Source organism: Geotrypetes seraphini, chromosome 14 (assembly GCF_902459505.1).
Source record: "Geotrypetes seraphini chromosome 14, aGeoSer1.1, whole genome shotgun sequence".
Lineage (NCBI taxonomy): Eukaryota > Metazoa > Chordata > Amphibia > Gymnophiona > Dermophiidae > Geotrypetes > Geotrypetes seraphini.
Window position 1 is genome coordinate 51,048,771 of NC_047097.1, and position 14,294 is coordinate 51,063,064.

General features: G+C 47.2%; 1 protein-coding gene across 4 annotated transcripts in view; it reads right to left on the bottom strand.

Annotated features, from left to right (window-relative positions):
- The window catches only part of SNUPN (snurportin 1), a 42,906-nt gene that overhangs the window by 2,519 nt on the left and 26,093 nt on the right, over positions 1-14,294 (bottom strand). For all 4 annotated transcript variants that reach the window (XM_033920956.1, XM_033920959.1, XM_033920958.1 and 1 more), the window contains exons 7-8: positions 5,523-5,600; positions 4,528-4,608 (exon numbers count right to left, since the gene is read on the bottom strand). In XM_033920956.1, coding sequence (XP_033776847.1) covers positions 4,528-4,608; positions 5,523-5,600 — 159 coding nt within the window. The remainder of the gene's footprint in view (positions 1-4,527; positions 4,609-5,522; positions 5,601-14,294) is intronic.

Genomic DNA, 14,294 nt, shown 5'->3' on the forward strand with positions numbered 1-14,294 from the left:
CAGAACCCTGAAACAGTGGCTTACCTAAGCAAACAAGAGTAGAAGCCGCGAAGCCCAAGAAATGTAAGGTGGAGTTACCTAAAGGGGACACAGCACTGCCTAGTAAAGCCTTTTCTCCTGAATTTGTGAATTTGATGTGGAGAGCTTATTTGGCTTTTTTCAAAATTGTAAACTTCACTTCCCATGTGGTGGTGACTGGAGCTGGCCGATCCAAGGCAGCACTGCCGGAGGTGGCGTCCCTCCTCCAAGAGGAGAACTACTGACAGCAGCAGCTGCAGCGGTGGCCCCTCCCCGAGCCACGTCAGGCAGGAAGGGCCTTGCCTGACTGCCCTCAGGGCCTCCTACTGCCCGCTGCTGCCCAACCTAACTGCAACAAGTGGACTCTGGCAAAGCACAGGCACCATAACACCACACTCATCCATACCGTAATGGCCAACCTAGACCGGCGCAGGAAGCAGCATTGCGCAATATGCCGACACTCTTCAGCTCACCTGCGCTGGGAACCGCGACTATCCACCCTGCCGAAGCTCATGAAGAACAACGTAGCCCTTCCCTACGCAGGAAAGGTGTAAAAAAAAAAAACAACCAAAAAAAACCCTCCTCCTACCAGTGCCTCTCCGAAGAGAACGGTGACCTCTGTAGCTCCACGCCCACAGAATGAGTGAGCTTATGGGAGTATCTCTCCCCTGGGGCCTAGGTCACAGGAGTATCTCTCCCCTGGGGCCTGGGCCACAGGAATATTTCTCTTTTCTGATCCAGGAAACAGAAGCCACAGTGGTTCTGCCGCACTTCCCTTGGAGGACCAGACAAACAAACATCGAAGCTCCAGACAAGTCTTAACTGCCAGTACAGCCCACAAGCTGGTGACTGACTAACCCGGCAGCTTCCCCTCCGCAAGAAATAAGCATAAGCAGAAGGAGTGTAGGCCATAAGCTATACCGGAGACAATGTTACTACGGACTCCAGGCGAAATTATAAGCCATCTGTAGCTCCAAACATCCTGTCCCATACTGAAACAGCGACTACCACTACAAAAAACTAGTAGTATGAAATATGCCCGATTAGCAGCAATAGCTAAAATAATCTCATTCCATTAAGCACAGGGGAAACTTTCTAGTTGCTTGCAACTAAACCACGCTGAAAAGTGCCCGGCTCCTGAAACTTCCCACTGACTCGCAGTGCCCTAGAGCAGCCTGCCCTGTGGAAACCAGAACGTCTCATCAAGACTGTGCCAAAGCAGCAACTTGTTCGCCAAACAGCAAACTCACATTCCAACCACATGCCACTGACAAAAATCTGCATACCACCTGGCCGCTACCAGCAACTGAAAATGGCTGCGAGGCAGCAAGGAAAACTGCCTCAACACATCTGCGTGGAAAAGCGTCAGAAATCCTTGTCTCCACGTACCCCTCTTTCTTATGTGTTTCTATATAGGGCTGTCGCCTGCTTTGGTACAAACTGAAGGGGGCAGCAGAGCCTCCTAGAGAAGGAGGAGGAGTTGAAAGCCTGGAGTGGATTCCTTTTGCATGACTCATGAGAATATCCTACTGTCCAGAATGACACACCTAGCTACTAGCAAAGTATAAGCAAGGTAGGAACCTAATCTCTTTTTAAGTCTTCCCCCACTTCCATGTATATTAGTTATTGAAGTGAATGTGCTCTGGCTGCCACTGAAAAATGTCTTTGCAGTATTTCCAACCCTGACTGGCCTAAAGAACATAAGTTAGGCTAGAGAATTAAATTCAGATCTCCTGCTTAGGTACAAGTAGGGCCAGCCTCAGCAAATAAACACACTTCCTGCTACAACTTTCCATATATAGCAGTAAAAATCACATTTTAGTTTTGAAAATGGAAATGCAGTTACACCATCAAATATTTTCATTTTGACAGCATAGTTTATATCTAATGTTTATGAAAACATTAGATAAGAACAAACCGTGGTTTTCAAGATGTTCCACCGACAGCAGTGTTCCTTATTCCTAATAGGAGAATGTGAACCTAGAGCATAGTTCAAGGTTATTATGTAAATATATTTTTATTATTTAAATCCTCCCATACCTCATGCAACTCATGACATTTTCTTTTTATACAGATTTTGACATCCAAATTAGGACTGGCCCCTTGCTATTACAAGGCAACTTTCAAAATCACTCCTTTTTCCTCATCTGTAATAAAATATCTATAAAAAAAGTTTATGAAATCACAGCTCTGTTTGAAAATTGTATAAAAATATTCTGCTAGAGCGCTTTCAATATAAAACATCAAAGCCTTACTATATAAAAAAAACAACCCAACTGTCATTAAAGCCGAATTCCAATAATAAAAAGAGTTTGTAAAAAAATGAAGTCTCTGGTTTGTTAACAAAAAACCTTTCTATTGTTTATAAGGTTTATCTGCTCATTATTATTATTTTTTTTTTTCAAATGCAGCTGCTCACATCACTATACAGTAATGTCAGTTGAAATTATTTCCTGAAAGAATCATCTTGGATTCACATTCACCTGCAGACACATTTTTCCCTTAAGAATAATGGATAATCCCAAAAAATGGAGGGATGTGATTTATAATTAGATGGACTGGTCCACAATCCTAAACCAGAAACATCCAGAGTATGCTTGTCAACACCCCTCCTCCCCCCAAAAAAACACCTTTTATAAGGTAGCATCCAATGAGAATGGCATAGTAGACTCACTTTTTAAGCAAACAAAAGGTGGCATTATCCAATAATTGGCATACCTTGACCAAGAAGACAAAGCTGCAGTGGTTAATGCTGGTGGCCTGCCTTCAAACTTGGTTAGTGGTGAGAAATACATTAGATTTTGATGTGAGAGAAGTCCTAGATTACACGGGATGGAGGTCATACTGGACTTAGCACTTACAAATGGGGAAAGTGTTTCTGATGTTACAGTGGATGATCATATCTGGCAGATGTAGAGAGGGCTCATTCAAAAGTAAAGGTTCTAGGCTTTAAAAAAAAAAACCCAACAACTAATTTTGTTCAGATGGAAGATTCCACCAAGGAACTGATGTCTGGATAGGAACATCTGGAAGAAGTAGAAAAGCAGTAAGCAAAACTGAAAGGAGATATTGTAAGGACAACAAACCATTTTGTAAAGAAAATAAGAGAAAAAGGCCACCGCTTTAAAAGTAGTAGCTGAAAAGGTTGTGGTTTTTGGCCAGTTACTAGTGACCTGGAGTGGCCACCATGAGAATGGGCTACTGGGCTTGATGGACCATTGGTCTGACCCAGTAAGGCTATTCTTATGTTCTTATCTTAATACCCCCCTCCTTGAGTGCCCTTCCCAAGACTTAGTATCCTCTTTAGATCACTCTAGCCATCCCCCAAGTTCAAATCCTTTCTTCTTCAAAGATTCAAGGTAACCTCCACTAACCAGATTCAAATAACTCTCCAGTTCACTTTGTTTGTCCCAAGTTAGTCTCTCTGTCCATTTCATACTTGCTACCTTTTGGCTCCTACAGCAAGTAACTCCTTTCTGCTTGGGTCACTCCTATGCAGCTCAGCCACATGTGCAGGCCCAAGAGGCAGTGACTTCTGTTACTCCTCCTCTTTCCTGAGGCTGGACATGAGCCTAACCTGCAGCATGCTCCCCTCCATTCTGCCGCGGTACCAGCAGTGCACAACAGAAGACCCAGAAGCAGAGTCCTCTTCCTTTCAAGGGTAGCTGCCAGCTGGGCTTCTTTTCTATGCTGCAAGTCTCAAGAAAACAATAAATGATGGATACCAACAATGTCCATGCCCAACACGTTGCTACAAGAGCTGGACATTGGAATGGCTAAATGTGATGACTTCATCAAGGATCAGCAACTAGCCCCCCACCCCCTGAACCCTTCGGGCCTGAGACACGTATCTACTTTGCCTGGTGTTATGCCAAGACTAAATTCCCCGGAGCTGGAGGAGGAATAGGCCTCACTATGTACACCTTTCAGTGCTATATAAGTGATAAGTAGTAGTAGTAGTAAGGTGCTGAAAGCAAATATCTAGAATCTGTATCATAAAACTTAGACTAATGAATAGAAGGAATGAGTTAGAATCCACCATCAAAAGTCAACATAGAAACTGTTACCAGGTGTACGAAAATGGACTATTTTCTTATGCACACCTAAAACTAGCTGCACAGTGTGCACACATAAGAACATAAGCAGTGCCTCCACCGGGTCAGACCATAGGTCCATCCTGCCCGGCAGTCCGCTCCCGCGGCGGCCCAAACAGGTCACGACCTGTCTGAATCACCAGAAGGGGCTCCCTTGCCACCTTGGTTTCTCATTGAAGTCCTATCTTCCCATCGAAGTCCTAACCCTCCAGTCTTGCACATGCACGACCTGGTAGGGTTTCTATACTTATTACCTGGTTAGCTTTCTATACTTGTGTTATATCCCATGCATGTGTGCACAGCCCTAAACAGATCAAACCAGAAATCACAACAAAAATGAATAATGAATCATTGTTCAATACCTATAAGACTTATCTGATGTGGCACATGAGAACTTTCAAGCAGACACTCTTACCTCAAAAGGGAAATCCATGGCCAGCACATTATTGATACTCTCGAAGGAGCAGGAAAAACTTTGTAGATATACAAATTTAAACTGATGGAGAAACAAGGAGAGGTTAGGGCTTTGTGGTACTGTAAATGTTGTGGAGCATACACATACAACTAAACATAAACCAGTAGAATTAATATAGAGCAAAGTGCCGCTGCCTTAACTTGTTTTAATGAGCTTTTTTCATATTAAGCACTGAAAGCATAAACAATTTTAATCCTTAGAATACCGTATTTTTTGCTCCATAAGACGCACTTTTTCCACCCTCAAAAAGGAGGTGGAAAAGTGGGGGCGTCTTATGGAGCGAGTACACCTTCACCCCTCCCCCCCGGTACCTTTTTAAAATTGTGGTGGTCCAGTGCGCTCTCCTGCAACCACCACATTTTAATCTTTTATTTATGCAGATGTAGCATGACATATCACATAGTGGAACCACACTCTCCCAGTGGGCAAGTACATATTTGGTTTTCCATCATCTATTTTTAAATGACAGCTACAGGGGTGATTCAAGGAAATTACAGACCAGTAAGCTTGACATCAATATCAGCCAAAATAATAGAAATTGAGTATTATGAAAGAATATAATTATCCAACATAGACTAACATGGTTTAATGGGACAGATACCTTTAAAGCCCAAGTGTCTAAGAGGTCCCCAGGAGAGGTTTAGGAAGCCCCGACTATAGAACAAGTTTTGTTCCATTTTTGGGTGACCCCTTATGTTATTGATAACCTTTGCAGAATGGTCAGCAGGGGAGGTTTCACAAGAGCTCATGCTACTTTCTTTTAAAATCATGCTTTGTTACTAAAGCATCCTAATTGCTAAAAGAAAAATATCTTACGTATATATTTGTATAAATAAGCCTATCCTCCATCAGAAGATGATTCAAATTTTATCCCATCTTCTTAACTAAGCTGTGAACCTAAGCCACCCCATCCCTTCAGCATGAAAGAGGCTTACTGGATTTCGACGTGATGTTTCTGTCAAACCCTCCTCTTCTTGTAACTTTGAATGAATCCAATAGAACCGGAAATCTGTCTGCAGGCAAAAGAGAGGTTAGAGTCAGCTAACCTACCCTACCCTTATGTATAAACCTTAACTGTTAAAAATTATCCTATGACACAGTGATTTTTGGAATGTGTATGAGGGCCAAATGCCAAATATCTGCAGCAAACAATAAATTATTGTTGATTCTTACGGGAGTGGGAATTCAACAGATAACAACTAATTGGAAAGACTGTTCTAGATTGAATTGTAATTTTTGGTGGAACTCAGTTTGTCATATGTATAAGATGGAAAGATTTTTTGCGATACAGAGGGGGTATTTTAAAAGATTTCAAGAGGTGTGGAGGCCATTAATTGAATATTATAACGAGTAAAGTTTATTATTTTTCCTTAGGGGATAATATATAGAAATGGGATGGGATGGGAGGGATAGGGAGGGAAAAATATTGGAAAGATGTTGTTATGAAAAATAAGGAGATATATGTAATAGGATGGGATATTTATTGTTGTGCATTACTGGGTATAATAAAATGTTTAAAGTGTTTGAGGAAGAAGGATGGGGGAGGGACAGATTTCATGTCAGATTAATTGTATTATCAAAAAGGGATGTATAATTATATATAAATTTGGAAGGAATATTTTATTGATATGTAAAAGGGTGGGAGGTGGGGGGGAATAAAAACATGTATAATAATATTGTTTAAGAATGCCAAGTGTGTTATGTAAATTAATTGTAATAATACTGTACACTTGTTGAAAGAAATAAAAAGGAATAAAGATTTAAAAAAAAAAAATTTTTTTTTTTTTTTAAAAATTGTAATCCCATTTTTTCTTTACCCACTTTGTTTCAGTTTGTATTAATAATACATAATGATTTGTTTGTATAATTTTGTCTTATTTGTATTTGTCACCCTAGTTTTTTTTATTGTACATTTCAATTATGTAATACGCATTGAAATATTTGATATTGCGTAAAATCAAAATCTAATAAACTTGAACTTGAACTTGAAACTTGAACTTGAACTTAATATATATTAAAAAAAACCTCTCCTTCTTTAGCACTCTCCAGACCAGTAGAGGTTAACTTTACGATTGGGTATATATCTAATCATGACCAGCAGGTGGAGACTGAAAACAAAACTTTGGGACAGTATATCCTAGCCCCTCCTCTCTATTTCCCTCAGTCTTCTTTCAGTCTCCAGCAGGTGTTGAGTGATCTGTACCCATCTCCCTTGGTAGGGCTGTTGGAATTTGTTTAGAGGTTTATTGTCCCTGTTTTTAGCCGGACGGAGCTTGGACGGACTCTGTTTGGGGGTTCGTCCGACCTCGGGGGTGTCAAACCCGGCGGGTCACGAGCGGGGTCCCTCCCCCCACTTCCTCCACCTCCCCATATTTTTTTAGAGGAGCCTCAGCAGTAAGCCTTGCCCCCTAAATCAAGCAAGGCATATTGCTTCGAGAGCCTGTGGAGTCTGTTCTGTGTAAAAAAAAAAAAAAAAAAAAAATCCTGAGGTAGTGCTGGTCTGGAGGGTTGTATCCCTTTAAGAAAACTGTATTTTACTGTATTTTTTCAACTAACCGGCACTTTTTTACAGCTAGGTCGCGTATGGAGCAATGAGCACTTCTAAAGGGAAAAAGTGCTCATTGTGCTCCAGACGCGAGGCACTCGCGGCCGGCCTGTGCAAGCGGTGTTCAGGCCGGTGCGGTGGAGGAGCTCCGTCGGCAGCGGCTGCAGGCGCCCAGAGCTCCCCGCCGATGGTGCCTCGCGAGTCGGCAGGGAACGGTGGAGAAGCCCGGTCTTCTCCGTCCGCCCACGGAGGGATTCCCCGAGCCGCCGACGGTCGGGTTTTAGAGGATTCCCTCTCAGCTGATATTTTGACAGCTGATGCCGGCTTGCCTGTTTTAGCGGCTGAGACTATTCAGGTCTCTCAGCCGCTGCAGGCTATGGAGGGAGCTGTTTTGGCGGGAAAGACGCCATCTTCTCTGTCTGGCCCCTCCATTTTGTCTTCCACCTCAGGTGACCTTCCCCCTGTTTTGGCTAAGCAGGGGCAGGTTTCTGCTGGGTCCCCTGCTGTGGCAGGGAGTCCCTTGGGACCCTCGGGGGGTTTTTCCCCTGATTTTTTCTTTTCATTATGCAAAGCCTATTTTCAGGCGGCTGGGGGTCCCGGTTGCGCCCAGGGGGTCTCGGGGGGTGGGGTTTCCTCCGCGCTCCCTGCGGCTTTGCCTCTCTCGTCTGACGTGACGTCCCCTCCGCCGCCTCTCTTGTCCAAGCGTCCGCGGGTGTCGTGGGACGAGGATTTGTGGTCGGAGGAACGTGTCGGTCTGGAGGAGGACCTGGACCCTTCTGAGGAATTCCAGGACCCTCTGGAGGGGACGGAAGCTGGCGGCGGGTTGTCGGGTTTCCCGTTCTCCAGTGACGAGGCGTCCGTGGTGCGCCTTTTTCAGAGAGATGAGCTGCCTGACCTTATTCAACAGGTTTCTTCGGCTTTGCGTTTTGAGGACGCGCCGCCGGAGACTCCGCGTGTGGGGGACCCTCTGTTACGAGGGATCCGTTCCGTTTCCCACTCTTTTCCTATGCATCAGGATATTCGGGATATTATTCTTGAGCAGTGGAAAACGCCGGAGACGCCGTTTCGGCTGGCGCGCAGCATGGCTCGCCTGTATCCCATTCCTGAAGGGGATCGGGCTACGTTAGCTTCGCCAGTCGTGGATGCGGTGGTCTCGGCTATTTCCAAGCGGCATACCGTGCCTGTTGAGGGCGGTTCTGCCTTGCGGGACTCTGAGGAGCGCAAATTGGAGACCATCCTTAAGCAAAATTTTCAAGTCTCTGCCTTTGGGGTCCAGGCGGCTATTTGTGGGGGACTGGTCGCTCGCGCCGTGTTTCGGTGGGCGGAGCGGGTCTTGGATCGAGAGTCTGACGACTGGTCTCTGGTGGATCAGGAGGTAGCGAAGATTGAGATGGCTGCCTCATTCCTCTCGGATGCTCTGTATGACTTGGTGCGGATCTCGGCTAAGTCCATGGCTTTTGGCGTGGCCGCAAGGCGTGTGTTGTGGCTGCGCGCTTGGGCGGCGGATGCTGCGTCCAAAGCTAAGCTTACTAAATTTCCCTTTCGGGGGTCGTTTTTATTTGGAGAGGACTTGGATAAGTTGATTCAGACTCTGTCGGACTCGAAAGTTCCCCGTTTGCCGGAGGACCGTGCCCGCCCGGCGTCTCGGGGTGGTGCGGCCCGGGGGCGTTTGCGGGAATTTCGCAAGTATCGCCCTGGGCGTGGGGCTGCTTCTTTCCAGTCTCCGGGGTTTTCCCGGGGTCGGTTCTTCCAGCGCATGCAGCCCTTTCGGGGGGCCCGTCGGGGGGCAGGGAACCCCTCCGCCGGTTCCCCCGCTTCCCGTCCTGCACAATGACACCTTGCCGGCGCCCCCCTTGGTTCCGGTGGGGGCCCGGCTGCGCGATTTTTTTCCCAAATGGGCCGAGATCACGTCCGATCAGTGGGTCCTGGAGGTGGTGCGGGACGGTTATGCCCTGGAGTTCGCCCGCTCTCTGCCGGATTTTTTCCTCGCTTCTCCGTGTCAGACTCCGGGGAAGACGCAGGCTTTTCGCCAGACCCTTCAGCGCTTGCTAGATCTCAGGGCAGTAGTTCCAGTGCCCCCCCCGGAGTGGGGCACGGGCAGGTACTCCATTTACTTTGTGGTGCCCAAGAAGGAGGGGACTTTTCGGCCCATCCTCGATTTGAAAGGGGTCAACAGGGCTCTCAAGGTTCCCTCTTTCCGTATGGAAACGCTGCGGTCGGTCATTCTGGCGGTTCAGCCGGGGGAGTTTCTCACTTCTCTCGATCTGACGGAGGCCTACTTGCATGTTCCTATTCGGACCTCTCATCAGCGTTTCCTGCGCTTTGCGATCTTGGGTCGGCACTATCAGTTCTGTGCGCTTCCCTTTGGGCTGGCCACGGCTCCCCGGACGTTCACCAAGGTGATGGTGGTCGTCGCGGCAGCCTTGCGGTCGGAGGGCATTCTGGTACACCCCTACCTGGACGACTGGTTAATTCGGGCCAAGTCGTTGCAGGAAAGCTCCCGGGTTACGGCTCGGGTGGTGGAGTTTCTCCGGTCGCTGGGCTGGGTGGTCAACCTTTCCAAGAGTCGGTTGGTTCCGGCTCAGCGTCTGGAGTACCTCGGGGTGCTGTTCGACACCTCCTTGGGGAAGGTCTTCCTCCCAGAGGCCCGGGTGAGCAAATTGCAGTCTCAGATTCGCCTGCTTTTGGCGTCCCGGTGTCCTCGGGCGCGAGATTTCCTCCAGGTCCTGGGGTCGATGGCGGCGTCCCTGGACGTGGTGAGGTGGGCGCGGGCCCACATGCGTCCTCTCCAGTATGCTCTGCTCCGGAGGTGGTCTCCCCAGAGGCACGGGATGGATGTTCCGGTCCCCCTGCGAGGCTTGGCGCGCTGCAGTCTGCGTTGGTGGCTCCGGACCCCTCACCTAGTTCAGGGGGTGGGTCTGGATCTTCCGCAGTGGACGGTGCTCCTTACGGATGCGAGTCTCCTGGGTTGGGGGGCCCAGTGTCTGGGTCACTCAGCTCAGGGAACCTGGTCCACGGAGGAGGCCTCCTGGTCGATCAACGTGTTGGAGACCAGGGCGGTCCGGCTGGCGCTGTTGGCTTTCCACTCCCTTTTGTTGGGCAAGTCGGTCAGAGTCCTGTCGGACAATGCCACGGCGGTGGCTTATGTCAATCGTCAGGGGGGCACCAAGAGCACTCTGGTGGCGCAGGAGGCGGCTCGGCTCATGGTTTGGGCGGAGTCGCATCTTCTGGACCTCTCGGCCTCTCACATTGCCGGGGTAGAAAACGTTCAGGCGGACTTCCTCAGTCGTCACTTCTTGGATCCGGGAGAGTGGTGTCTCGGCGCCGAGGCGTTTCAGTTGCTAGTGCGTGCTTGGGGGCAGCCCCTGATGGATCTGATGGCTACAAGTGGCAACGCCAAAGTACCCCGCTTCTTCAGTCGTCGCAGGGACGGTCTGGCCGAGGGTCTGGATGCTCTGGTCCAACCGTGGCCAACGGAGGGGCTGTTGTATGTGTTCCCTCCTTGGCCATTAGTGGGCAGAGTACTGCTTCGCATTGTTCGCCATCCGGGGCTGGTGGTCTTGGTGGCTCCGGATTGGCCTCGTCGTCCGTGGTATGCGGATCTGGTGAGGCATCTGGTGGCGGATCCTCTTCCTCTGCCTCTCGAGTGCGATCTTCTGACGCAGGGTCCCATTCCCATGTTCGACCCGTCTCCCTTTTGTCTTACGGCTTGGCTCTTGAAAGGGGCCGCCTGAGTAAGAAGGGATATTCCGACAAGGTGATCTCTACACTTTTGGGGTCCCGGAGGCTTTCTACCTCTCGGGCTTATGTACGGGTTTGGCGTCTTTTTGAGGAATGGTGCCGAGCGCGGGGAGTGGTCTCCTTTCGCGCTTCTCTGCCTAACATTCTAGAGTTTTTGCAGGATGGCCTGGATAGGGGCCTGGCCTGGTCTTCTCTTCGGGTTCATCTGGCGGCCCTGTCGGCTTTTCGGGGGCTGGTGACAGGTCAGCGTTTGTCAGCCATTCCTGATGTGATTCGCTTTCTTAGGGCGGCCAAGTTGATCAGGCCTCCCATAAGGCCCTCGATTCCCTCTTGGGATCTCAATCTGGTTCTCTCTGTTCTAGTGCGCCCTCCTTTCGAGCCGTTGGATGGCTGTTCGTTGAAGGACCTTACGCTGAAGTCGGTCTTTTTGGTGGCCATTACTTCCGCTAGACGGGTGTCTGAGCTACAGGCTTTCTCTTGTAGGGCTCCCTTCCTGGAGTTTTCGAAGGAGCGGGTTGTTTTGCGGCCTGTTCCTTCCTTTCTGCCGAAGGTAGTTTCTCCTTTTCATGTCAATCAATCGGTGGTCCTCCCGGTCTTGGGTAGTCGGGAGGGTTCTTCTGAGCAACGACAGCTGCGCAAGTTGGATGTCGGTCGGGTCCTCCATGCTTATGTGCAGCGGACCCGGGATTTTCGGAGCTCCGATCATCTCTTTGTGCTTCTGGCGGGTCCTCGTCGGGGGGCTGGCGCTTCTAAGGCTACTATTGCGCGTTGGATCAAGGAGATGATTGCTTCCGCTTATCTTCTGAGTCAGAAGCCGGTTCCGGAGTTTCTCAAGGCTCATTCCACTAGGGGTCAGGCGGCTTCTTGGGCTGAGTCGTCGCTCGTGCCTCCGGTGGATATTTGTAAGGCTGCGGTTTGGTCCTCCTTGCATTCATTTGTTCGGCATTATCGGGTAGATGTTCAGGCGCGTCGGGACGCGGTGTTCGGTGAGCGTGTTCTGGTATCGGCCCTTCGGGGGTCCCGCCCGTGAGAGGGACTGCTTTGGTACGTCCCAATCGTAAAGTTAACCTCTACTGGTCTGGAGAGTGCTAAAGAAGGAGAAATTAGGTTCTTACCTGCTAATTTACTTTCTTTTAGCTTCTCCAGACCAGTAGAGGTCCCCACCCTGTCTGTTGTTGTTGTTGTTGGGGCTGTTGCGCGGGCAGTTTTTGGTTTTTGCTGCGGGTTCTAGTATTTTTCTAGGGCCGGGGAGAATTGAAGAACAGCGGCTGTGGCTCGGCTGGCTTAGCTGGCGAGCTGTGGGGACCTTATTCCTTCGGGAATTTCTCCTCTGCATTTTCCAACAGCATTTTTGGGTATGTTATTTGTTACTCCTTTCGGAGTATTGTTTTTTCTCTCTGTTGTTTTCCAGTTCTTGGTTCTGCTTGGCTATTCGGCAGACTGAGGGAAATAGAGAGGAGGGGCTAGGATATACTGTCCCAAAGTTTTGTTTTCAGTCTCCACCTGCTGGTCATGATTAGATATATACCCAATCGTAAAGTTAACCTCTACTGGTCTGGAGAAGCTAAAAGAAAGTAAATTAGCAGGTAAGAACCTAATTTCTCCTTAAGCATTAGTCTCTGATTTGCTTAGACTATACTCTGTGCTTCTGATCAACAGACTCTATGCTCTATCTGATGTTCTCAGCATTTGCATCTGTGTTAATATCTAGCTATCCTCACCCTGCTGCATTCTAGCAGGAAAATTAACAGCAACACAGGTGCTATGGTTCACCTTGCTCTGCAGTATGCTAGTATTGCATCTACTATAAATGATTTCTAAGTTGTAGTAAAAAAAAGGATTAAAGGATTTTAAAAAACACTTCCTTTTTAAATTTAATCTTTTTTATTATTAAACTGAAAGGTAACAAAGAAGAAACATCAAAACTATAATGAGACTGTGCGTTGAGTACATAGCACTCCAATATATCAATATGATATATTACAACATTTTTTTTTATAATTTCCCTTGTACTCTCCCCCCTGACCAGCTCCTTCTCTTCCCACATTCTAACAAATTCCTTTTTTAATGGTTCACTGAGATTATAGCTCTCAGTTATAGTAACATAGTAGATGACAGCAGATAAAGACCCAAATGCCCAACCCAATTCAATCTAAAAATTTGTTGGGTTTTTTTTTCCTTCTTCTTAGCTATTTCTGGGTAAGAATCCAAAGCTCTGCCTGGTACTGTTCTTAGGTTCCAACTACTGAGGTCTCTGTCAAAGCTCACTCCAGTCCATCTACACCCTCTCAGTCATTGAAACCCTCCCCAGTCCATCCTCCACCAAACGGCCATATACAGACACAAACCATGCAAGTCTGCCCAGTACTGGCCTTAGCTCAATATTTAATATTATTTTCTGATTCTAGATCCTCTGTGTTCATCCCACGTTTTTTTGAACTCTGTCACCGTTTTCCTCTCCACCACCTCTCTCGGGAGCGCATTCCAGGCATCCACCATCCTCTCCTTAAAGAAGAATTTCCTTACATTGCTCTTGCAATACATATTGTTTGAAAATATTCCATTGAAAGGTTTTCTATTGAATTTACAATTTGTATGGTCTTGTTAACACAAGTACCATCTTTCAAGGAACTGGAGTGAGAATAAATTGGATATGATTTTTGTGACAGAAATTTGGTTGGGAAAGATAAATGTATAGTTATAGTTCTGAATTTCTTGTTCCAGAGGGATATAGTGCGTGTTTGGGTGGGGGTAGGGGGTAAGGAGCAGAGTGGTGATTATTTTTAACACTTTTCAGACTTAAGAATAATTTTGGTTAGGGATATTCTTTCAGTTGAGTGTTATGTAGTATTTATGTTCAGAAGCATGCCCTCTACACACATTGATATTGTTAGTATTGTACAACACTCCAGGAGCAGATGAGTTAACAGCTTTGGCCAATCTGGTGCCTGAGTTATGGTTTTAGTGTAAAGAACTCACAGTTCTAAGAAACTTCAAAAAAAATATGCTAGTCAATCAACGCCTAAAAACTTGGTAATGTCTTTGTTTTAATATGTCTTTATAAAATGTCAAGTGGAACTGTGGGGCCTGGGGAAGTTCTTTAAAATCTCATAGTTTAAGCATATAAGAGTAATGAAAAAACAAAGGCTCCTTTTACTAAGGTGCACTAGCATTTTTAGCGCACGCAGGAAATTACTGCACGCTACGCTTCTAGAACTTATGCCAGCTCAATGCTGGCGTCAAGGTCTAGCGTGCGCTATTCCGCGCATTAAAGCCCTAGTGCACCTAAGTAAAAGGAGCCCTAAGTGAGGAAGAGCTGTGCACCACAGCCAAATCCTTGATGTCTAATGTGGTTGGAACTATACCATAGAATGGAAAATGGAACTCAGCACTGGGGCATTTAGCAGAAGAAATGATTATT